We start from the raw sequence: 23957 nt of genomic DNA, 5'->3' as shown, positions 1-23957 counted from the left end.
AATCAATTTTAGTAATTATATGTATATGTATATGTATATGTATATGTATATGTATATGTATATGTATATGTATATGTATATGTATATGTATATATATGTGTATATATATTTTCTTTTTTTGAGACAAGGTCCTGCACTGTTGCCTAGGCTGCAGTGCCATGGCGGGATCCTGGCTCACTGCAACCTCAAACCTGTCAGCCTCAACTGATTGTCCCACTTCAGTCCCCTGAGTAGCTATGACTACAGGCATGCGTCACCATGCCTGGCCACTTTTTAAAAAAAGTTTTGTAGAAATGGGGGTCTGTGTTGCCCAGGCTGGTTTCGAACTCCTGAACTCACGCATTTCTTGTGCCTTGGCCTCCTCCTAAGTACTGGGACTATATGTGTCAGCGACTTGATAGGGCCAATTTTAGTGGCTTTAATTAAATCTGGAAACAATTCATTTCTTAGGCAGTACATCTAGAATTGTTTCAGGTATAACACTTATTTAAGAGGATTTTTGTTTTCTAACAGGATGTCTAGAAAAGAAATTCTCATTTAATTCAAGCTGATCTTAAGTTTTATTGCTTCGTTAGAGTGAACTTGTCTTTGTTCATTAACACCTCTTTGGTCATACAGAGTTGGGGTACAAAATGTTCTACCCATTAACCTACTTTTTAAAAGCATTCTGTTTTTTGAAAAAAACTGTTTTCATGAATTGTAAAATATCTTAAAACAGTTTTGAATCTAAGTGATATACAGAACGTAATTTGGCTATGTCATGTTGATTCAAGACTTTTTTTTTAATGAGACAGGGTCTGGCTCTGTCACCCAGGCTGGAGTGCCATGGCTCAGTCTCACCTCACTTCAGCCTCTGTCTTCTGGGCTCACGTTATCCTCCTGCCTTAGCCTCCCAATTAGCTGGGACTACAGGCGCACACCACCGTGCCTGGCTAATTCTTGAATTTTTATTAGAGATGGGGTTTTGCCATGTTGCCCAGACCAGTCCCAAACTCCTTAGCTCAAGCAATCTGTCTGCTTTGGCCTCCCAAAGTGCTAGGATTATAGACGTGAGCCATTGTGCCTGGCTAGCTCAAGATTCTTAAACATTATTTACCATACTTTGTTGAATCAGGTAGGGGACAATTGAGATATCTTAAACTATTTCTCCTGGCCGTGCTAAAGCTTTAACTAAAATTGTCTTGCTTTTTGAAGCCGTGTTTGTGTTTGCATCTTGTAACTTTCCTCCCTCTTTAGGCTGTTAGCTGCCACTTAGCATCTATCATTTAGTATTTCTGTTGCCAGAAATCAGTTCCCTTTCTAATTTACTGCTTGACCTAAACTGTAGGCTGAAAAACTATGTAAAATAAATGATTGGTTTATTTTATCAATAAGCAGTTGAATTTGCCCAGATTCTGAATGTTAGTTCAAAGTGTGATAGAGTCATGCTTTTTCACCCAGGCTGGAGTGCAGTGGCCTCTCAGCTCACTGCAATCTCTGCTTCCCAGATTCAGCTGATTCTCCTGGCCTCCCAGAGTGCTGGGATTATAGGTGTGAGCCACTGCACCTTTTTTTATTTTTTTTTAATTCCACCCTGACATATAGTGTAGAGACCCTCACTGAATATTCAACTCTTTTTCTCTTCTCTTCTCTTCTCTTCTCTTCTCTTCTCTTCTCTTCTCTTCTCTTCTCTTCTCTTCTCTTCTCTTCTCTTCTCTTCTCTTCTCTTCTCTTCCTTTTCTCTTCTCTTCTCTTCTCTTCGGTATAGGGTGTCACCATGTTGGCCAGGCTGGTCTTGATCTCCTGACCTCAGGTGATCCACCCATCTTGGCCTCCCAAAGTGCTGGGATTACATGCGTGAGCAACTGTGCCCGGCCTATTCAACTCTTAAATCCTTTAAAAATATTAATCTTTTTCCTATAATTTTGAGGTCTTGTTAGTCTTTAAACTTCATTGCTCAAAAATTATTTATTTATTTTTTAAGACAGGGTTTCACCATGTTTGTTGGTCAGGCTGGTCTTGACCTCCCCACCTCAGGTGATCCGCCCGCCTTGGCCTCCAAAGTGCTTGGATTACAGGCGTGAGCCACCATGCCTGGCCAGCTCAAAAATTCTTAACAAAAATCAAGGTCTTCCACATGCATATTTTAATTTTTGTCTTTTAATTGGCCCTACATCATTTTCTGACTGATCAGATTGCAAGATAGTGTTCTAGGAGCCGTTTCCTTTCTGTTTTCAGCCTGTTGAGGGCAGTGGGTTACTTGTCACGTCGCGCCCAAGTTTCTTCATCCTCATTGATTTCCTCCATTAGTAAGATCTCAGTAAATAAATCAGAGTTTGGACAGTTCAGAATTGATTTTGTTTTAATTACTACTGCTTAACATCCAGAGATGTGTTTCTGGTCATTACTTTCTTGGTTCCAAACTGGAATATTGGGACATCAGGCAAAACAGCTTTCCTGCTTTCCTAATTAGTTGGTGTTTAGTGGCTCTCTACTGTATGCCGTTTTATTCATTATTGAATGAAGTTGTCATTCCCATACACTCAGCCTGGTTGCAGAAGGAATTGGGAATTGGAGCCTCTTTTTTTTTTTTTTTTTTTTTGAGACAGAGTCTGGCTCTGTCACCTGGTGTACAGTGGCATGATCTCCTGCCTCAGGCCCCTGAGTAGCTGGCATTATAGACACCTGCCACCATGTCAGGCTAATTTTTGTAGAAATGGCATTTCTCCATGTTGGCTAGGCTGGTCTCGAACTCCTGACCTCAGGTGATCTGCCTGCCCTGGCCTCCCAAAGTGCTGGGATTACAGGAGTGAGCCACCACACCCGGCCAGAATTGGAGCCTCTTTGCTTTTCTTGAGATGGAATCTGGCTCTCTTGCCCAGGCTGGAGTGCAGTGGTGCAATCTCAGCTCACTGCAACCTCTGCCTCCTGGGTTCAGGTGATTTTCCTGCCTCAGCCTCCCGTGTAGCTGGGATTACACACGTGTGCCACTGTGCCCAGCTGATTTTTGTATTTTTAGTAGTGACTGGGTTTTGCTGTGTTGGCCAGGCTGGTCTTGAACTCCCGACTCAGGTGAATCTACCCTCCTCGGCCTCCCAAAGTGTTAGGATTACAGACATGAGCCACCATGCCTGGCCATGGAGCCATGGAGCCTCTTAAAGGCAGGGTTTAGAAAAATACCCAGCTCTCCTTTTTGTCTTGTCCCTAGGTTAACTCATTCCTGATCTCATTCTCCCTCACTTTTCTGGGTTTGTCTGTTAACTTCTGTTTCTGTTGCTCATCTTAATCATGCCACTTCTTTTAGCTCCCCATTCCTTCTTTCCCCTTTCCCTCACCAGTGAGTCTTGGCTCCCTCTTTTAAGTCACTTATTCCCACAAAAGCACTCCCTCTTTTAAGTCATTTATTTCCACAAAAGCAAGGTAATTTCCTATAACAGGAAAATGTGGGGGATGAAGGGGGAACAAAGTGTAAATAAAGCAAACCAAAATAAGGGAGAAGTTAGTAACCACAGGTCATTTATTCTTTTTTTCCGCTTGAATTTCTTTTTTTAAATTTTAATTTTTTAAGAAATTTTTATTTTTTGAGATGATTTTGCTCTGTCGCCCAGGTTGGAGTGCAGTGGCATGATCTTGGCTTACTGCAACCTCCATCTCCTGGGTTTAAGCAATTCTTCTGTCACAGCCTCCTGAGTAGCTGGGATTACAGGTGTGTGCCACCAGCCACCATGCCTGGCTAATTTTTTGTATGTTTATTTTATTTCATTGTTTATTTTTTGAGATGGGTCTCACTCTGTCACCCAGGCTGGGGCGTAGTGGCACAATCAAGCAGTTCTTCCACATCAGCCTCCTGAGTAGCTGGGCTTGCAGGAGTATATGACCATGTACGGCTAAGTTTTGCATTTTTACCAGATACGGGGTTTTGCCATGTTGTACAGGTTGGTCTCGAACTCCTGACCTCCGGTGATCCATTTGCTTAGGCCTCCTAGAGTGCTGGGATTACAGGCGTGAGCCACTGCATCCGGCCCCTCTTCAGTTTCTGAACCTCAGTTGTGTTCTCATCTGTAAAATGGAAATGATACCTACCTAATGGGGAATATTTGTTAGAATTAAGAACGTTGTACCGGGCGCGGTGGCTCAAACCTGTAATCCCAGCACTTTGGGAGGCCGAGGCGGGTGGATCACGAGGTCAAGAGATCGAGACCATCCTGGTCAACATGGTGAAACCCCGTCTCTACTAAAAATACAAAAAAATTAGCTGGGCATGGTGGTGCGTGCCTGTAATCCCAGCTACTCAGGAGGCTGAGGCAGGAGAATTGCCTGAACCCAGGAGGCGGAGGTTACGGTGAGCCGAGATAGGGCCATTGCACTCCAGCCTGGATAACGAGAGCGAAACTCTGTCTCAATTTTTTTTTTTTTTTTTTTTTTTTTGAGAACATTGTATAAAGTTCTCGGCAGGTAGATGTTCATTAAGCTGGCAGATACCTCGCTCCTTATTTTTCTTTATTTTTAGTTATAGTTCATCTTTAAGGATTAAAAATGCTTTTCATATTTAGTAGGAAATAAGGTTTAACGGTAAGTGTTGACAAACAACGTGGCTTTGGATTTAGTTTGGCAAAGTATTGCTGTAGAATGGTACCTGGTTAATATGCTAACAAATACAATAAGGCTGGGGTATAGTCTAGCTGATTGTAGTACAGGAATAAGAACCAGAATTTTCCATTGCTATACCTTTACAAAGTTCTATTATTTAAAATAGATTTTTAGCCGGGTGCAATCTCTCATGCCTGTAATCCCAGCACTTTGGTCACCTGAGCTCAGGAATTTGAGACCAGCCTGGCTAACTGATGAAACCCTATTTATACTAAGAGTACAAGAATTAGCTGGGCATGGTGGTCGGTACCTGTAATCCCAGCTACTCAGGAGACTGAGGCAGGGAGAATTGCTTGAACCTGGGAGGTGGAGGTTGCAGTGAGCTTAGATCATGCCACTGCACTCCAGCCTGGATTACAGAGTAAGACTTCATCTCAAAAAAAATAGGTTTCGTAAGTATGAAATTTGATGGAATCATTTCTGGTACTTCATGTTAACATGCATACTGAAACTGTTCTTGTGATGGAATAGTTCATGTGGGTATCCCTGAGTTTCTGGTGATAGACAGGCTTCTTCAAGGGAAGACTGCCTTATTGGAAGATGACTCTTGAGACAGGGTCTCACTCTGTTGCCCAAGATAGAGTGCAGTGGTGCAATCATGGTTCACTGCAGCCTCAACTTTCTGGGCTCAAGGGATCCTCCCACCTCAGCCTCCCAAGTAGCTGGGACCACAGGTGAGCACCACCATACCTGGCTGTGCACCTGTGGTCCCTGGAGGAACCACACCTGGCTAATGGAATACAGGTGTGAGGCACTCTGCCTGGCATGATGACTCTTAAATAATGTGACTTGTCTTTACCCAGTGGCCCAGTCAGGTTGACACATAAAATTAACCATCACATTTTTCCTTCAATAAATGTTTCCTTTCCATATTTTTCTGCAGACAGATGCACCATCAGGAATGGAATTACAGTCATGGTATCCTGTTATAAAGCAGGAAGGTGACCATGTTTCTCAGACACATTCATTTTTACACCCCAGGTGAGTTGATACTCATTTGTTAGTTCATTCATTCATTCATTCATTCATTCATTCAACAGTGATATGCCATGGACTATTCTATTATGTGGGTATTTCTTTCTTTTTTTTTTTTGAGATGGAGTCTTGCTCTGTCGGAGTGTAGTGGCGTGATCTCAACTCACTGCAATCTCTGCCTCCTGGCTTCAAGCTATTCTCTTTAGCCTCCCGAGTAGCTGGGACTACAGGTGCACATCACCCCACCTGGCTAATTTTTGTATTTTTGGAAGAGATGGGGTTTCACAGTGTTGGCCAGGCTGGTCTCAAATTCCTGGCCTCAGGTGATCTGCCCATTTTGGCCTCCCAAATTGCTGGGATTACAGGCATGAGCCACTGTGCCCAGCCAGGAATTTATTTATTTAGTTTCAGGCTTTTTTGTTAATCATAGATTATCTTTGAAAATTCAAAATTATTTTTAAGTAAATACATTGGTATTTAATATTTTTTGTTTTTATTTGTCATTATATGGAAATTGTAGGTGAATTGTTTAGTCAGTCTTATGAGAAAAATTTCAAAGAATCTAAAATGAAATGAATTATAAATTACATTGAATATTTGAAATAACCTTTACTATGTATTTCTGTGTGTTTTCTAGAAATAGGTCATTTTCTGTTTGCCCTCAAGTAAAAAATGAAAGTTCTTCTTTAATTTCTTACTTTTCTTCAAGAGGTAAACCAATTCTTGAGGAATTTGGTATGCAACTTTAATTTCTTTTCTTTTTTTTTGGGGACAGTCTCACTCTGTTGCTTAGGCTGGTGAACAATGGTGTAATCTCAGCTCACTATAACCTCCGCCTCCTGGGTTCAACCAATTCTCTTGCCTCAGCGACCTGAGTAGCTGGAATTGTAGGCATCTGCTCTACACCCAGCTAATTTTTTTTTTTGCCAATCAGTTTGAGCTTATAAGATTGATCAGGTTAGCCTTGAATTCATGACCTCGCCTTCGCAAGCGCCACGACCTCCGGCGGGAGCCACTTTGGACCCCAATTTTTGTATTTTTAGTAGAGATAAGGTTTCACCATGTTGGCCAGGTTGGTCTCGAACTCCTGACCTTAAGTGATCCACCTGCCTCAGCCTCCCAAAGTGGTGGGATTACAGGCGTGAGCCATCAGACCCGGCCTGCAACTTGAATATTTTAAAAATAAATTCTTTTGAAACTTAGAGCTTTCTTAATAATCACACCTCTCAAAATCAGGGTTTTACTTTTTCAGTAAAGGTGCACCCTTGATTATAAGTTTTTTATTGTTGAGTCCTAGATTTTTATGTACTAGTGTAAATCTATATTCTCTCCAAGCATGGTGATTGTTTTTTTTGAGATGGAGTTTCGCTCTTGTTACCCAGGCTGGAGTGCAATGGTGCGATCTCTGCTCACCACAACCTCCGCCTCCTGAGTTCAAGCAATTCTCCTGCCTCAGCCTCCTGAGTAGCTGGGATTACAGGCACGCGCCACCATGCCCAGTTAATTTTTTGTATTTTTAGTAGAGACAGGGTTTCACCATGTTGACCAGGATGGTCTCGATCTCTTGACCTCGTGATCCACCCGCCTCGGTCTCCCAAAGTGCTGGGATTACAGGCTTGAGCCACCGCGCCCGGCTGCATGGTGATTGTTAAAGAGACTGAATCTTATTTACATTTGTACAATTACTACTTTACCTGTTGTATTTGCAGTAAGTCTTTTGAGTGCTATTAAACCTATCAATTTTCTTGTCCTGTCAGAAAACTGAGATTTTGGCTCAAAAATATATGTCATTAACGAAGGGGAACAATACAGATGTCTTGTACAAAGAAAGTGAGATGTAAGAGGAGATTGTCTGGAGTTCAGGGATGAAGTGTCAAGTCTGTTAAATGTTTCCATCTTTTTGCTGTTACTCAGAATATAGTTGCAAATATGGTATTTAAGTATCTAGCTGAAATTTGTTCCTTGAGCCTCTCAGATGGTCTACTGGGCAATTTTATATGAATTTTGAGCAAAATTTGTAATCTCGTCAATCTTAGTTTTGCATAGTTTATTACTGCCATTTTATCAGATGAGGAGGAAGTACTGAAGTATTTTAAGAATATTGCTCAGCAGGGTTTGATACAAGAACTGCCCAGTAGCAGGGCGCAGCATTCGGAGTGCATATTCTCTCTCTGAGGTACATAAGAAGAGCCCTCGGAGCTCCTCATTGAGCCTCTCTTGAATCAGCCTTGCCATCTGCATCTGAAGCAGCCTCACCAAAACAAAGAGCCAGGATTCCCTGTTTTGGAGGGCTGGTGGGCAAGATAAAGTCCTCTAAAGAATTTATAGATTATTCTCTTTCTGGAGCAAAACTTACCTGCTCAGGGTTGTTACACAGCTCTATAAAGTACTTAATGCTTTTAGTTCTAAGGTGGTTTTGAGGGAAGAAGAGATTGTGATTTTCTGAGTATCTTTTTTGTGCTTAGAAATTACTTGCCAAAAAAATAAATTACTTGCAAGCTGGATGTGGTCGCTTATGCCTGTAATCCCAGTGCTTTGGGAGTCCAAGGTAGGAGGATATCACTTGAGCCCAGGAGTTCAAGACCAGCTTGGCAGCATAGCAAGACCCCATCTCTTAAAAATGAAAAACAAAAAAGCAAAAAAAAAAAAAAACATGGGCATGTGTATTTCCAGCTACCTGGGATGCTGAGGAGGATTGCTTGAGCCCAGGAGTTAGAGGGTACAGTGCGCCATGATCATGATCATGCCACTACACTCCGGCCTGGGTGACAGAGTGAGACCCTGTCTCTTAAAAAATAAGAAATTACTAACAAACTAACAAAAATCCCTTATAATTTTGTTTGTAATGCCTAAAGTGCTGATTTTTTTCCTAAGAATTCTTTTCTGTGACCCTTATTTTCTGAGTTATAATATTGTCTGTTTTTATTTGAAAAAAAAAAAAAAAAAGAGTTTTCCAGGCTGTGCTGTTAGAAGAAAAAAATGAGTTTAACCACAGAAATGCATGTTACATATTTTGATTTTTACTTAATCGTAATATGTAATATATGTCTTGTTTTGCTTTTACTTGTTTTCAGCTACTACTTATACATGTGTGATAAAGTGGTTGCCCCCAACGTGTCGCTTACTTCTGCTGTATCCCAGTCTAAAGAGCTCACAAAGACAGAGGCAAGTAAGTCCATATCAAGACAGTCAGAGAAGGCTCACAGTAGTGGTAAACATCAAAAAACAGTGTCTTACCCAGATGTCTCACTTGAGGAACAGGAGAGAATGGATTTAAAAACAAGTAGAGAATTATGTAGCCGTTTAGGTAAGTATTCAGAGATTATCTTTCTAAAATTAAATATCTAACGAACACATATACTCAGCATTTTCAAACAGGTTTTTTGTTGAAGCTAAATTTTCCGATAATTGGAGCTTTTACCTTTAAAAATGCTACCCTTCAACATTCTGGGTGATTTCTTTGAACCTCAGTTGCTATACTTTTGTAGTGTGGTGATAGCCCGAGAGACTGAGATAGGCTACCTGGCCTGAGACTGCAAGTTACTTTTGTCTGAATATTTTTCTTTGCTACCTTTTATTTGCCGTCAGATTTCTTTAGTAGATCCTTGTTTTTCTTTCTTCCTTCTTTTGTGTTAGAGTCTTTACTGTCTAGGCTGGAGTGCAGGGTTGGGGTCATGGCTCATTGCAGCCTCCACCTTTTGGCTCAAGTGATCCTCCCATGCAGCCTCCCTGGTAGCTAGGACCACAGGCACATGCCACTGTGCCTGGCTAATTAAAAAAAAATTTTTTTTTTTTTTTTTTTTTTTAAAGAAATACGTCTTGCTATGTTGCTTAGGCTGGTCTTGAATCCTAAGCCCAAGTGTTTCTCCTGCTTTGGCTTCTCAAAGTGTTGGGATTACAGCTGTGAGCCACCACACTAGACCTTTATTTTTCTAATTTGCCATGAACCGAGACAATACTTAACTAATAATAAGAAGTATGTGTAAGTAAAAGTAGTTAGATAAAGAACTCAGGGAAGCTTAGTTATAGACTAAAGCAAGGATTGAAAACTCTGGGCGCCAGGCACATGTGGAACACTGGCTGGTTATCTAAAAGAAAGATAGCTGGCTACTTACCATACCTATTTTTTTTTTTGAGATGGAGTTTCGCTCTTGTTACCCAGGCTGGAGTGTAATGGCGTGATCTCGGCTCACCGCAACCTCCGCCTCCTGGGTTCAGGCAATTCTCCTGCCTCAGCCTCCTGAGTAGCTGGGATTACAGGCACGCGCCACTATGCACAGCTAATTTTTTGTATTTTTAGTAGAGATGGGATTTCACCATGTCGACCAGGATGGGCTCGATTTCTTGACCTTGTTATCCACCCACCTTGGCCTCCCAAAGTGCTGGGATTACAGGCGTGAGCCACTGCACCCGGCCTTACCATACCTTTTGAATTGAGATTCTTGGGGGTTTTCTGCATTAATTTTAAAGGTTTTTTGTTTTGTTTTGTTTTTCTTATTTAGAGACAGTTTTGCTCTGTTGCTCTAGGCTGGTGGAATACAGTGATGCATTCATAGCTCACCGCAGCTTCAGATTGCTGGGCTCACTAGTCCTTGCACCTCAGCCTTTCTAGTAGCTAGGACTACAGGTGCGTGCCATTGTGCCCAGCTCATTTTTTCATTTTTTGTAGAGACGGAGCCTCACTATATTGCCCAGGCTGGCATTAAGCTCTTAGCCTCAAGTGATCCTCCTGCCTTGGCCCCCTAAAGCATTGGGATTAAAGATGTGAACCACCAGGCCTGGCCAATTTTGAGATTTTTAAAACTCAGTTTTCTTTGGCTTTAAATATGGTAAACAAAAATTAGTAATGACTATTATGCCATATTTGCATTGTATTTTATTTCCCAAATTAATTCTAGTGACTTTTAAAAAATTACTGATATAATTCATATACCATAAAATTTACCCTTTTAAAGCATACAATTCAGTGATTTTAAATATATTGACAAAGTTGTGCAATCATTACAACTAATTTAGTTTCATAATATTTTCTTTTGTTTTTTGAGATAGAGTTTTGCTCTTGTCGCCCAGGCTGGAGTGTGATGGTGCAATCTCAGCTCACTGTAATCTACCTGCCTTGGGCTCCCAAAGTGCTGGAATTAGAGGCTTTTGAGCCACCACACCCAGCCAAAAAATTTATATTTTAGGACTGTAGCTCTTACATTTAGGTCTTTGATCAATTTTAGGTTAATTTTTGTATACCATGTAAGGTCCAACCTTATTCTTTCGCATGTGGATATAGTTGTCCATATGTTGAAAAGATTATTCTTGCCTGATGGAATTGCTTTGGTACCTTTGTCAATAACAATTGCCTTATAAAGTATGAGTTTTTAAAATATCTGGACTCTGAATTCTGTTCTACTGATCTATACGTCTGTCCTTAAGTCATATCACACAGTTTTGATTTCTTTGTGTAGTAAGCTTTGATATTGGGAATTGTGAGTTTTTCAGCTTTGTTATTCTTTTTCAAGATTGTTTTGTCTACTTTGGATTTGTTGCATTTCCATATAAATTTTAGAATCCGCTTTTCAATTTCTGCAAAAATTTCAGTGGGGATTTTGACAGGGATTACACTGAATAAGTAGATCAATTTGGGGAGTATTACTGTTTAACAATATTAAGTGTTCCAATCCATGAATTTGGGGTGTCTTTCCATGGATTTAGGTGTTTTTTTTTTTTTTAAAAGACAGAGTTTCACCATGTTGGTCAGGCTGGTCTTGAACTCACAACCTCGGGTGATCCGCTCACCTTGGTCTCCCAAGTGCTTGGATTACAGGCGTGAGCCACCATGCCCGGTCGTATTTAGGTCTTAAATTTCTTTTAGTGATGTTTTGTAGTTTTCATTGCACTTGCACTACTTTTGTTAAATTTATTCGTAAGTATATTATTTGTTTTGGTTTAATTTATAAATGAAATAATTTATTTCATTTATGGATTATTCTAGTGATTTCTTAATGGAGTGATATTTATACTTTGGTACTTAATTTTTTTCTCTCTAGATGCATCAGTCTCAAATAATTCTACAAGTAAAAGGAAATCTGAGTCTACCACTTGCAACTTAGTCAGAGACATAAGCAGAGTGGGAATTGGTCACGATGCTACTGCTTCATCTCCACTTCTGGAAGATGTCTTTTGTGAGGATGATAAGGGAAAAATGATGGAAGAAGTAATGAGCATTTATGTAAAACAGCAGGAAAAACTAAACTTGATTTTGCAAAAGAAGCAACAACTTCAGATGGTAAAATTGTTACCTAAATAATAGTCCATTATGAAAAGCTACTTTTGTATATTCTTTTTTTTTTTCTTACCCCAAGATGGAGTCTTGCTCTTTTGTCCACGCCAGAGTGCAGTGATGTGATCTTGGCTCACTGCAACCTCTGCCTCCAGGGTTCAAGCAGTTCTCCTGCCTCAGCCTCCCCAGTAGCTGGGATTACAGGCATGCACCACCACACCTGCCTAATTTTTGTATTGTTAATAGAAACGGGATTTTACCATATTGTCCAGGCTGATCTCGATCTCTTGACTTTGTGATCTACCTTCCTTGGCTTCCCAAAGTGCTGGATTACAGGTGTGAGCCACCACTCCTGGCCTCCCTGTATATTCTTAGTAAGAAAAGTCAGGATGAGATACTACAAATTGCTTAACATACTGTTTTACATTGATAAGCAATTTTAATATACTTTAAAAGTGTTTGAGAAGATAGTTTTTCAAAATAATTACCTCTATATCGAACTGTTAATGATAGCTGAATTTTAGATAATTTCTGTGTTATATTTTTTCTGAACTGAAAATTTTAACATGATGAAAATAAAGTAAAAGTTATATTGTGATTCTTTACAGGAAGTAGAAATACTGAGTAGTTCAAAATCTATGAAGGAACTCACTGAAGAACAGCAGAATTTACAGAAAGAGCTTGAATCTTTGCAGAATGAACATGCTCAAAGAATGGAAGAATTTTATGTTGAACAGAAAGACTTAGAGAAAAAATTGGAGCAGGCAATGAAGCAAAAATGTACCTGTGATTCAAATTTAGAAAAAGACAAAGAGGCTGAATATGCAGCACAGGTAAGAATTACTGTTTGTCTAACGGTGCCCTTTCAGCATGGAAATGGAAACTGTTACTTCTGTAATAAAGGATTACCTTTTGTCAAGCTCAGTTTACTAAGCTAGATTTCAGAATAGGTAATTCTTTTAAACATAGCTTTATGCTGTATTGTCCAAGATGATTATTTTGATGTTTGTTGCTTTATTAATTTAAACTTTTATTGGGTTACTATAGTTTAGTTATGTAAATTGCTAATCTCTAGCCCTCTGAATATCAAATGTTATATTATTTTAATGTACTATATGAGCTTTCAAATCTACAAATTAACAGGAACTGTTGCCTGTTACGTTCAAAAACGCGGGAGCAAAAATAAGCAATTCCCTTTCGTTGATAGAATCTTGCAATTTAAGGATCATGAACAAATAACTAACATGAGCAGGCTATGATGAGTGGTGAAGTATTGGGCATAATGAACATGCTGTAGATGTTCATTCTTCTTGTTCCTTTGCTTTTTCTTCAATTTAATGTCCTGTCAGATGTCAGATTAATAGTATTAGATTCCTAACAGATTTAGTATACATGAAATAGTTCATTTTATAAAAAGTAATTTGAAAGTAGGTATTTGCTGTGATATGAGGATTAAATGAAAAAGCAAAACAATTAAAATTGATGTGGCCTTTTACATCACATAGTTGGCAGAACTGAGGCAGAGATTGGACCATGCAGAGGCCGATAGGCATGATCTCCAAGATGAACTCAGACAGGAGCGGGAAGCAAGACAGAAGTTAGAGATGATGATAAAAGAGCTAAAGCTGCAAATTCTGAAATCATCAAAGACTGCTAAGAATTAGAAACGGTTAGAGATTTATCTGTGTATTATTGACAAGGTTTTTTTGTTTGTTGCTTGCTTTGGTAATTGAATTCTGAAGAACTTACCTGCATGAAGATAATTAGACATTCTGCCCATTTGTAGATCAGAGAAAGTGAAGAGATTATATATTAGTACTTAAATTTTTACATTTTCCAAATGAATGAAAATGTATGTTTCTTTGTACTTTTTTAAAAAAAATCAGGTTAGTTACAATACCATATGGTTTCAACTAGTAGGTAATCTGCTTCTATTTCTAATGTAAACTTAACAATTGTGTACTTTTTAAAAGCTGCAGTATGTGATGGAAAATAGCTGTGGTCCATTTTGTTATTCGTATTTCAGATTCAATTTTACATACAATGGTGGCTTTATATTTCAAGTATATGGAGTTACTCAAGGAGTTGAATCTCCCCTTTTCTCATTAACACAATCTTTCTAAGTTGATATAGTATACTCATTAACATGCACCAAATTTACTCTTTACTTTGTTCAGATGATGGAATGAATTTCCACCAGTTTTCTTCTTTTTCATGTCTCTCCTAGGAGGAATTTTATTGAGGTTATAACATACCCCATGAGCACAGTGGGGAAGAATGATGTGTTATGCACTGCTGCTAAACAGAAGAAGCAGTTGTAATTTGTTTTTTAGTTTAAATGTGGTTATATTTAGATTTTTTTTAAGCAGCAATTTTTCAAAAATGAAATGTAATAATTTCTATACTTTTGTTTGTGTTGTTAATAGTGGTGTGAAAATATAAACGTTCTTGAGAAAACTGATACCATTGTTGTATATCAGTTTCTATACAATCCATAATCCTGTAGTTTTTATATGTAGTTATGAGTCTTGCCGAAATTTATATAATGAATTTGTCTTCCTTTAAGCTGTAAAATGTTAAACACCTTGAAGGTTATTTTGGACTTTTGTATGTTTAAATGTTAAGTCTTACCAAAATTTGCACGAATGGACCATTTTCAATTACTACTTAATATCAAAATCAGGAATTTACCGTCAACTGATAGTATATGATAGGTGCATATAGGACAGTTTAGTTATCTGCTACTAAAAGATTTTTAGGTAATTTTCAGAAGATAAAGGAATTCCATAGTTCTGGGAGGGACAACATCTTCTGCACTTCTTTTTTTTTTTTGCACAGAAAAGTCTGTCATTCTCTAATGACAAATTTCATATTAGTTAATTCTTGGCTTAAAATATATTAGGTAAAATTCTTCAATTTGTTTTTAAAGGAAGTTTCCCGAAACTCTCATTAATTAACATTATTATCCCATGGATTGTATGGGATAATAAATGTTTTTTATGTTCTCTTATAAGGTACTATGTATGAAATTACTTAAGAGAGCTATATTTATTTTAAAATAAATTAGTTAGGGTTAAGGTTAGATCCTATTTCAGCATAGAAGATAGATAATCTAATGGTGTAGAAAAAAATCACTAGGTTGCCATTTAACCAGTTATTTTCATATTTTGCTTAATAGTACATATCCAAAAATAATTTTGTACTTCCCCAAATGTGTAATGTATTTACTAAATTGAGTGTGACCTAAATGTGTGTTTTCTATTTTCCATTTAAATTTTACTATACTAACACTAATTTTATTTGTTGACTCTTAGAATCTTCTCAAGGAGGAGCAGATATTAAAATGACATTCAGAAACAGATTTTGAATTATGTATGTCATAGCTCAGCTGAGTTTTGGAAGACAAACTCAAGCACCTAGAATTTCATTGATATTTCTAATTTACTCAGGACCTTCCTGCTTTGTGTTACTAGTAAATGAGAAACTAATTTGTTACAACCCAAAACTTCTAAATAAATTGCTTAATCCTTGAAATATGTTATTTAAAAATTCTTAGCAGTGCTTAAACACCATTAAATTATTACAAACTTATAATTCAGAATTGAGTAAGAAATATATTTTCTAGTCCTTCACATAATGAAAAGTTGCCACATGACTTTGTCTAGTCTTCATTTTTCAGAAGATGCATTGATGTGCCATAGGTTTCTGTCTAACTTCCTTGAAAATAGTTTTTTAAGTCAATTGTAAATATACATATTATTAAAAGTAACTTTAAACTGCACCATATAGCTTGAAAACAATATAGAGATTTTGTAATACCTTATAAGTGGCCTCTGCTAAAATATCTTATCCAGATAAAACTTATTCTATTCTTTGCATGCTTATTTTGTGTGTTGGTTGTTAGCTTAATGTTTGATTTGTTGTTAGTTTTTGTGTGCCAAATTCACCAGGCAAGCAGATTTTTTCTCAGACTTCAAAAAATAATTCTTCTTAGGAAAAATGTAAAAATGTTTACTCTAAAAAGCTGCATTAAAGGAACACCTATAAAAAGTTTTGCTATTGCATCTTTAGAAGGAAGAAAGAATTTTAGCTTGGGTGGTGATAGTTTCTGTAGTCTAAACTTTATGAGAAAAGGGTACCAACTCTATAAAGGTAATAAATATAAAACCTCCTGCTGTTACTGAGGAAGCTCTTCAACTACCCTAAATTTCACAAATGTAACTCCTAATCCTATTTGACCAACAATTTATGTTTGTTGTGTGCTTTAGTTTTTGTTTAAGCATATTCTTTTGCTTGAATTTTTGTGTTCCTGAGAGTTAGGGTGTTTTGTGCTTCTTGAACTAATTTTATAACATATTTAATATATACCAGTTAAGATATAAAATCATTTGTACATAGTGAATTGTAAAGCAGCAATTAAAGTAGGTGAAATAAAGTATATATTTGCGGGTTTTCCATATCTTTTAGAAGTCATGACAGAACAACCAGTTTATTTGCACATCAGTAGCTTCTGTTTGAAGGAAAGTAAAGTTATGAGGAAATTCAAGTACTATAAAATGTGTCAAGGTATTTCCCTAGAATTAATTGCGAAGCTTGTGCTGAAGCTTTTTGATCAGCTTCTAAAATTTTCTCAATAAGACATATGTTTTGGTTACTTAGGGAAGATTCCTCATTTTTATTTGCCCTTTATGCATTTAATCCACATGCTAGGACATTAAAAATTAATATAAAGAAAAATTGTGCTCATACTGTACGTTTATTTCTGTGCTTGGAGCTACTTAATAGTTTTTAATCGAAGCTGTCAGCAATAAGGGACATATAACTGCTGTATTATACATTGTGGAATTAAATAAACAGAGCTTAATTTCCTTTTTCTAGTATAGGGTACTTAAGCATTTCCACGTTTGGAGGAAAAGCATATGAGTATTTTCTATTGCATTTTGTTTAAAAGGACAGTTTTTTTTTTTTTGGTAAATCCTTTCATTTAAATGGCTTCTAAGCTGTATAATGTAGTTTGGAGCCTATTTAGTAATAGAATTAAATGTCTTATGTAGTGCTACAATTTTTGAATTAGAAAGCGATCAAATGTAAAAAAAAATTAAGCCCAGAAAACAAAATAGTTTATTAAATTAGTTTAATATAAAATGAATATAAGATTTTTTTCCTCAATATAGATACCTCACTTGAAAATAAAGAAAGCACAAAGTAGTTCTAGTAAACATGTCCTAGAAAACAGTTGCTATATGTAGGACATCTTTTGAGGAATTAGTTTGTGAAAAATAAAATATACTTGTTTTAACTATCCTGTTAGAAGTATTTGTTTATCCTGATAATTTTAAGCCAACATAATAGTCTTAAATTATTTCTGAATTTCTGATCTGTGAAGGCAGTAAATGAAATATCTGTTCTGCAACTGGAAGCAAATAATTGACTACATTGACCATAATTAAATTTAAAATCTTGCCAATGATGTACAGTTTTATGGTTAAAGTTGCTGTGGTTGGTTGCATTACATGACACAGAAAACTGTCCTCTACCTCACGTGAAATAAATATTTTATATGGTTTTACTAAAAATAAGACTCATGTATCTGGTCACCTAGTTTACAAATTTTGAATTATATTTATTGAAACATGACATACTGTGCTCTGAGCTTATACCTCAATTGTATTTTGTGCTGTTTTCCATTTTCATGCCTTGTAAATAACTTGTATAGATTGTGGATCAAATTCTAAATAAAAACTTTTAATGCCAATGAAATTTGATTCAAGTCATTTCAGTATTGTGTGTGAGCTTAACTTTCTTGTTCCCTAAGATTGACATTTTCTCCTTTGTTTCTTTAAAAGTCTATTGTTTGTAGGCTGGGCACGATGGCTCATGTCTGTAATCCCAGCACTTTGGGAGGTGAAGGCAGGTGGATCACCTGAGGTGACGCATTCAAGACCAGCCTGTCCGACATGGTGAAACATTGCCTCTACTAAAAATACAAAATTAGCTGGGTGTGGTGACCCAGGCTTGTAATCCCAGCTACTTGGGAGGCAGGAGAATCACTTGAACCCCAGGAGGCAGAGGTTGCAGTGTCAAGGTCGCACCATTGCACTCTAGCCTGAGTGACAAGAGTGAAACTATGTCTCAAAAAAAAAAGTCTATTATTTGTTACACACTAACTTGAAAAACCTGTTTATTATAGAATAGGAAATTTTGTGCAATATTTCAGGTGATGAAAATACCAGCATTATGTGATTATTTAAAAATTTTTAGACTTTTGCTGTAACTTTTTTTCGCCACCCTTATTGAATCCGTGGTATAAGTTATTTACTGCATAACAAATTACCTTAAAATTTAGCAACGTGGCTCTCAACCTGTAATCTCAGTGCTTTGGGAGGCTGGGCTGCGACGATTGCTCGAGTCCAGGATTAGCAGTTTGAGGCTGCAGGGAGCTGTTATATAATCAAACCACTTCACTCCAGCCTGGGTAACTGAGTAGAGAGACCTTGTCTAAAAACAAACAAGAGGCCAGGCTTGGTGGCTAACCCTGTAATCCCAGCACTTTGGGAGGCCGAGGTGGGTGGAACATGAGGTCAGGAGTTCTAGACCAGCCTTATCAACATGGAGAAACCCCATCTCTACGAAAAATAGAAAAATTAGCTGAGTGTGGTGGCTCACGCCTGTAATCCCAGCTACTCTGGAGGCTGAGGCAGGAGAGTCGCTTGAACCCTGGAGATGGAGGTTACAGTGAGCTGAGATCGTGCCACTGCACTCTAGCCTGGGCAACAGCAGTCTCAAAAGAAAAAACTTATGAATTATATCACGATGTTATCAATAAGGGCAATTTAAAAAAAAATTCAGAAACAGCTTGCTGTTTTGGCTCAAGAGCTCTTGCAAGGTTGCATTTAGGATGCTACACAGGGGTGAAGTCTGAGAGCTCGATTGTACTGAAGGCTTTGCCTCCAAGCTCACTTACATGGTTGCTGACACGCTCAGTTGCTCACTATGTAAACCTGTCCATGGAGCTGTTCATGACATGACTGGTTAGCCCCAAATGAGTGATCCAGAAGAAAATGTGATGCCACAATTTCTTTATGACCCTGACTAAGTCACACACTGTCACTTTTGCCTTGTTTTATTACAGGATAAGGTTATATACGGTTTGAATAACGGGAGACAGGGATCATTAGGGACTATCTTAAGGTCTGGTTAAATAACCTCTAAATTGTAATTAAATTTTTTTTGTGGTAAGATATACATAATGTACTGTTTTAACAATTTTTAAGTGTACAATTCAATGCATTAAGTATAGTCACAATGTTAGGTAGCTATCACCATTGTTTCCAGCATTTTTTCATTACCCCAAACAGAAACTGTACCTATTAAACAGTAACTCTCTAATGCATATCTTCTCCCCCAGCCCCTGATAACTTCTACTTTCTCTCTACTAATTTGTGTATTTTAGGTATGTAAGTGAAATAAAAAATACTTGTCCTTTGTGTCTAGCTTGTTTCATTTATCATGATGTTTTCAACATATATCCGTGGTTTCATGTCTCAGAATTTCACTTCTTTTTATGGCTGAATAGTACTCCATTGCATGTTTATGCCACATTCTGTTTATCCATCTGTTGATTGACACGTTGGTTGTTTGCACCTTTTAGTTGTTGCAAATAATGCTGCTGTGAACATTGGTTTAGTTATCTACTGAAGTCCCTGCTGTCTCTCCTTTTGGATGTATACCTAGGAGTAGAATTGTTGGATCATATGGTAATTTTATGTTTAACATTTTGAAGAACTGCTTAACTTTTCCACAAGATTGCATCATTTTTCATTCCCACCACGAATGCGTGAGAGTTACAGTTTCTCTACACCCTTGCCAACATGTTATTTTCCATTTTAGCAGTATTAGCCATCCTATTGGGTGTGAAATGTTATTTCATTTGCATTTCTCTAGTGACTAATGTTGAGCGGCATGTGCCTTGTGTATTTTTGGAGAACTATCAAGTCCTTTGCCCATTTAAAAATTTGTATTTGTTGTTGTTTTTAAGTTGTAGGGGCTCTTTATATATTTTGGATATTAATCCCCCCCACCACCACCTTTTTTGAGACAGTCTCGTACTGTCACCCAGGCTGGAGTGCAATGGCACAATCTCAGTTCACTGCAACCTCTGCCTCCCAGGTTCATGCGATTCTCCTGCCTAAGCATCCCCAGTAGCTGGGATTACAGGTGCACACCACTGTGCCTGGCTAATTTTTTGTATTTTGTTGTAATTTGTTGTTGGGACAGTCTCACTGTCATCCAGGCTGGAGTGCAGTGGCATGATCTAGGCTCACTGCAACCTCTGCCACCCGGGTTCAAGAGATTCTCCTGCCTCAGCCTCCCGAGTAGCTGAGATTACAGGTGCCTGCCACTGCACCTGGTTAATTTTTGCATTTTTAGTAGAGAGGGGGTTTCACCATGTTGGCCAGATTGGTCTCGAACCCCTGACCTCAGGTGATCCACCTGCCTTGGCCTCCCAAAGTGCTGGGATTACAGGCGTGAGCCAATTTTTTGTATTTTTAGTAGAGATAGGGTTTCACTATGTTGGCCAGATTGGTCTTGAACTGTTATTCGTCCACCTTGGTCTCCCAAATGCTGGGATTAGGGCAGGCGCGGTGGCTCATGCCTGTAATCCCAGCACTTTGGGAGGCCGAGGCAGGTGGATCACTTGAGGCCAGGAGTTTGAGACCAGCCTGGCCAACATGGTGAAACCCCATCTCTACTAAAAATACACACACACACACACACACACACACACAAAATTTGCTGAGAGTGGTGGCACACACCTGTAACCCCAGCTACTCAGGAGACTGAGGCAGGAGAATTCTTGAACCTGGAAGGCAGAGGTTGCAGTGAGCCGAGAGCATGCCACTGCACTCCAGCCTGGGAGACAGAGTGAGACCCTGTCTCAAAAAAAAAAAAAAAAAAAAAAAGCTGCAATTACAAGTGTGAGCCACTGTGCCTGACCGTTAGATTGTTATTAAAAATGCATTCTGCCAATGTCTTACTTTTACTTGATAAATTAAAATTGTATATAGTTATGGTGTGCAACATGATGTTTTGGTATGTGGATACACCTGGAATGGCTAAATCAAACTAGTTAACATATGCATTATCTCACATTCTTATTATTTTGTGGCAAGGACACGAAATCGCTCTTAGCAATTTTCAAGTATATATTAACTTTAGTCACCACCATGTAACAGGTTCTTGAACTATTCCTCTTAAGATTTGGTGGTGTCTGACCAACATCTCAATCTCTCCAGGCTCTGGTAACCACCATTTGATTATGAGATTGACTTTTTATAGTCCACATATGAGATCACATGGTATTTGTCTTTTTGTGCCTGGCAGATTTCACCTAACGTAATACCCTCCATGGAGGTTGCAGTCAGCCCAGATCGTGCCACCAGACTCCAGCATGGGCGACTGAGCCAGACTTCTCAAACAACCACCACCATAATATCTTCCAGTTTCATCCATGTCGTTGAAAATGACAGGTTGTCCTTTGTCAAGAATGAATAACATTCCATTGTGTATATATGCTACAAAAACCACATTTTCTTTCTTTTCCTTCCCCTCCTCTCCCCTTCTTTCTCCTCCACTCCCCTCTGTTACCTTCCTTCCCTCTCTTTCTTTTCCCTTCCTACCCCTTCCCTTTCCTTCCCCTCCTCCCTCTCCTTCCTTCCTTCTGTCCTTCCTTCCCTCACTCCTCCCTTTCTTTTTCTTTCTTTCCTTCTTTCTTTCTCTCTCTCTTTCTTTTTCCTTCCTTCCTTCCCTCCCTCCTTCCCTCCCTCCCTCCCTCCCTCCCTCCCTCCCTCCCTCCCTCCCTCCCTCCCTTCCTTCCTTCCTTCCTTCCTTCCTTCCTTCCTTCCTTCCTTCCTTCCTTCCTTCCTTCCTTCCTTCCTTCCTTCCTTCCTTCCTTCCTTCCTTTTTTGTTGATACAGGGTCTTGCTCTGTCACCCAGGATAAAGTGCAGTGGCATGATCCTGGCTCACTACAACCTTGACCTCCTGGGCCCCAGCCATCCTCTCCCCTCAGCCTCCTGAGCAGCTGTGACCACAGGCATATGCAACCATGCCCAGATAATTTAAATTTTTTTGTAGAGAGAGGGTCTCCCTCTGTTGGCCAGGTTGGTCTTGAACTCTTGAGCTCAAGCAATCCTCCTGCCTTGACCTCCCAAAGTGCTAGGATTACAGGTGTGAGCCACCTTACCCAGCCACCACATTTTTAAAATCCATTCTACTACTGATGGCCCCTTAGGTTGAGCCCATATCTTGGCTATTGCTAATCAATGCTGTAATGAGTGGGAGTACAGGTAATCTTTGACACACTGATTTCATTTTTTTTTTTGGTATATATCCAGTAGTGGGATATCTGTATTATATGGTAGTTCTCTTTTTAATTTTTTGAAGATGCTCCATACCGTTGGCCATAATGACTGTACTAATTTACATTTCTACCAACTGTATGAAAGGTTTTTTTTTCCATATCCCAACACTTGGTATCTTTTGTCTTTTTGACAATAGCCATTCTAACAGGTGTGTATGTCTTCTTTTAATAAGTATCTTTAGATCCTTTGCCCATTTTAAAATCAGGTTATTTGGGCTGGACACGGTGGCTCACACTGTCATCCCAGGACTTTGGGAGGCAGAGTGGGCAGATGGCCTGAGCCCAGGAGTTCAAAACCAGCCTGGGAAACATGGTGAAATCCCATCTCTGCAAAAAATACGCACGCACAAAAGTACCCAGACATGTTGGCAAGCACCTATTATAGTCTCAGTTACTAAAGAAGCTGAGATGAGAGGATCACCTGAGTCCAGGGAGGTCAATGCTGCAGTGCAACTACGATTGCACCACTGCACTCCGACATGAGCAGCAGAGTGAGACTGTCTCAAAACACTAAATAATAGATAGGCCAGGTGTAGTGGCTCACACCTGTAATCCCAACACTTTGGGAGGCTGGGGCGGGCATATCACTTGAGGTCAGGAGTTCAAGACCAGCCTGGCCAATATAGTGAAACCCTGTCTCTACTAAAAATACAAAAATTAGCTGGGCATGGTGGCGCATGGCTGTAGTTCCAACTACTTGGGAGGCTGTCAGGAGAATTGCTTGAACCCAGGAGGCAGAGGTTGCAGTGAGCTGAGATTGCACCACAGGACTCCAGCCTGGGCAGCAAAGCTATACACTATCTCAAAAAAACAGTAAATAAACAAAAATTAGGTTGCTTGTTTTCTTGCTATTGAGTTGTTTGAGTTTCTTATGTTTTTTTTTTTTTTTTTTTTTTGAGACGGAGTTTCACTCTTGTTACCCAGGCTGGAGTGCAATGGCGCGATCTCGGCTCACCGCAACCTCCGCCTCCTGGGTTCAGGCAATTCTCCTGCCTCAGCCTCCTGAGTAGCTGGGATTACAGGCACGCGCCACTATGCCCAGCTAATTTTTTGTATTTTTAGTAGAGACGGGGTTTCACCACGTTGACCAGGTCTCGATCTCTTAACCTTGTGATCCACCCGTCTCAGCCTCCCAAAGTGCTGGGATTACAGGCTTGAGCCACCGCGCCCGGCCCATCTTATGTATTTTTTTTTTTTTTTGAGATGGAGTTTCGCTGTTGTTACCCAGACTGGAGTGCAATGGCATGATCTCGGCTCACCACAACCTCCACCTCCTGGGTTCAAGCAATTCTCCTGCCTCAGCCTCCCAAGTAGCTGGGACTACAGGTGCGCACCACCATGCCCAGCTAATTTTTGTATTTTTAGTAGAGATGGAGTTTCACCTTGTTGACCAGGATGGTCTCTATCTCTTGACCTCGTGATCCACCCGCCTCAGCCTCCCAAAGTGCTGGGATTATAGGCGTGAGCCACCGCGCTTGGCTGTTTCTTATATATTTTGGATATTAACCATTTATCAAATGTATGGTCTACAAATATTTTCTTCCAGTCTATATGTTGCTTTTTACTTTGTGGATGGTTTCCTTGGCTATTCAGAAGCTTTTTTTGTTTGATATAATCTCATTTGCTTATTTTTCCTTTTTTTGCCTGTGCTTTTGTGTTC

At 39.0% G+C, this 23957-nt stretch overlaps 1 protein-coding gene across 6 annotated transcripts in view; it reads left to right on the top strand.

The window, feature by feature from the left end:
* Positions 1-17635, top strand: part of SKIL (SKI like proto-oncogene) — a 33967-nt gene extending 16332 nt beyond the window's left edge. Inside the window, exons 3-8 of one of the 6 annotated variants that reach the window (XM_035278818.3) lie at positions 5513-5610; positions 8679-8911; positions 11643-11881; positions 12484-12708; positions 13381-13544; positions 15190-17635. In XM_035278818.3, the coding sequence (XP_035134709.1) occupies positions 5513-5610; positions 8679-8911; positions 11643-11881; positions 12484-12708; positions 13381-13539 (954 nt within the window). In that variant the 3' untranslated portion in view covers positions 13540-13544; positions 15190-17635. Of the gene's footprint in view, positions 1-5512; positions 5611-8678; positions 8912-11642; positions 11882-12483; positions 12709-13380 lie in introns of all 6 variants that reach the window. The other 5 variants (XM_078353849.1, XM_078353850.1, XM_054247320.2 and 2 more) reach the window with 5 other exon arrangements.
* Positions 17636-23957: the final 6322 nt, after the last annotated feature.

The sequence above is a fragment of the Callithrix jacchus genome, chromosome 17 (genome assembly GCF_049354715.1).
Source record: "Callithrix jacchus isolate 240 chromosome 17, calJac240_pri, whole genome shotgun sequence".
Lineage (NCBI taxonomy): Eukaryota > Metazoa > Chordata > Mammalia > Primates > Cebidae > Callithrix > Callithrix jacchus.
The sequence above is the reverse complement of the archived record's forward strand: the minus strand, read 5'-3'. Positions and strand labels throughout refer to the sequence as shown.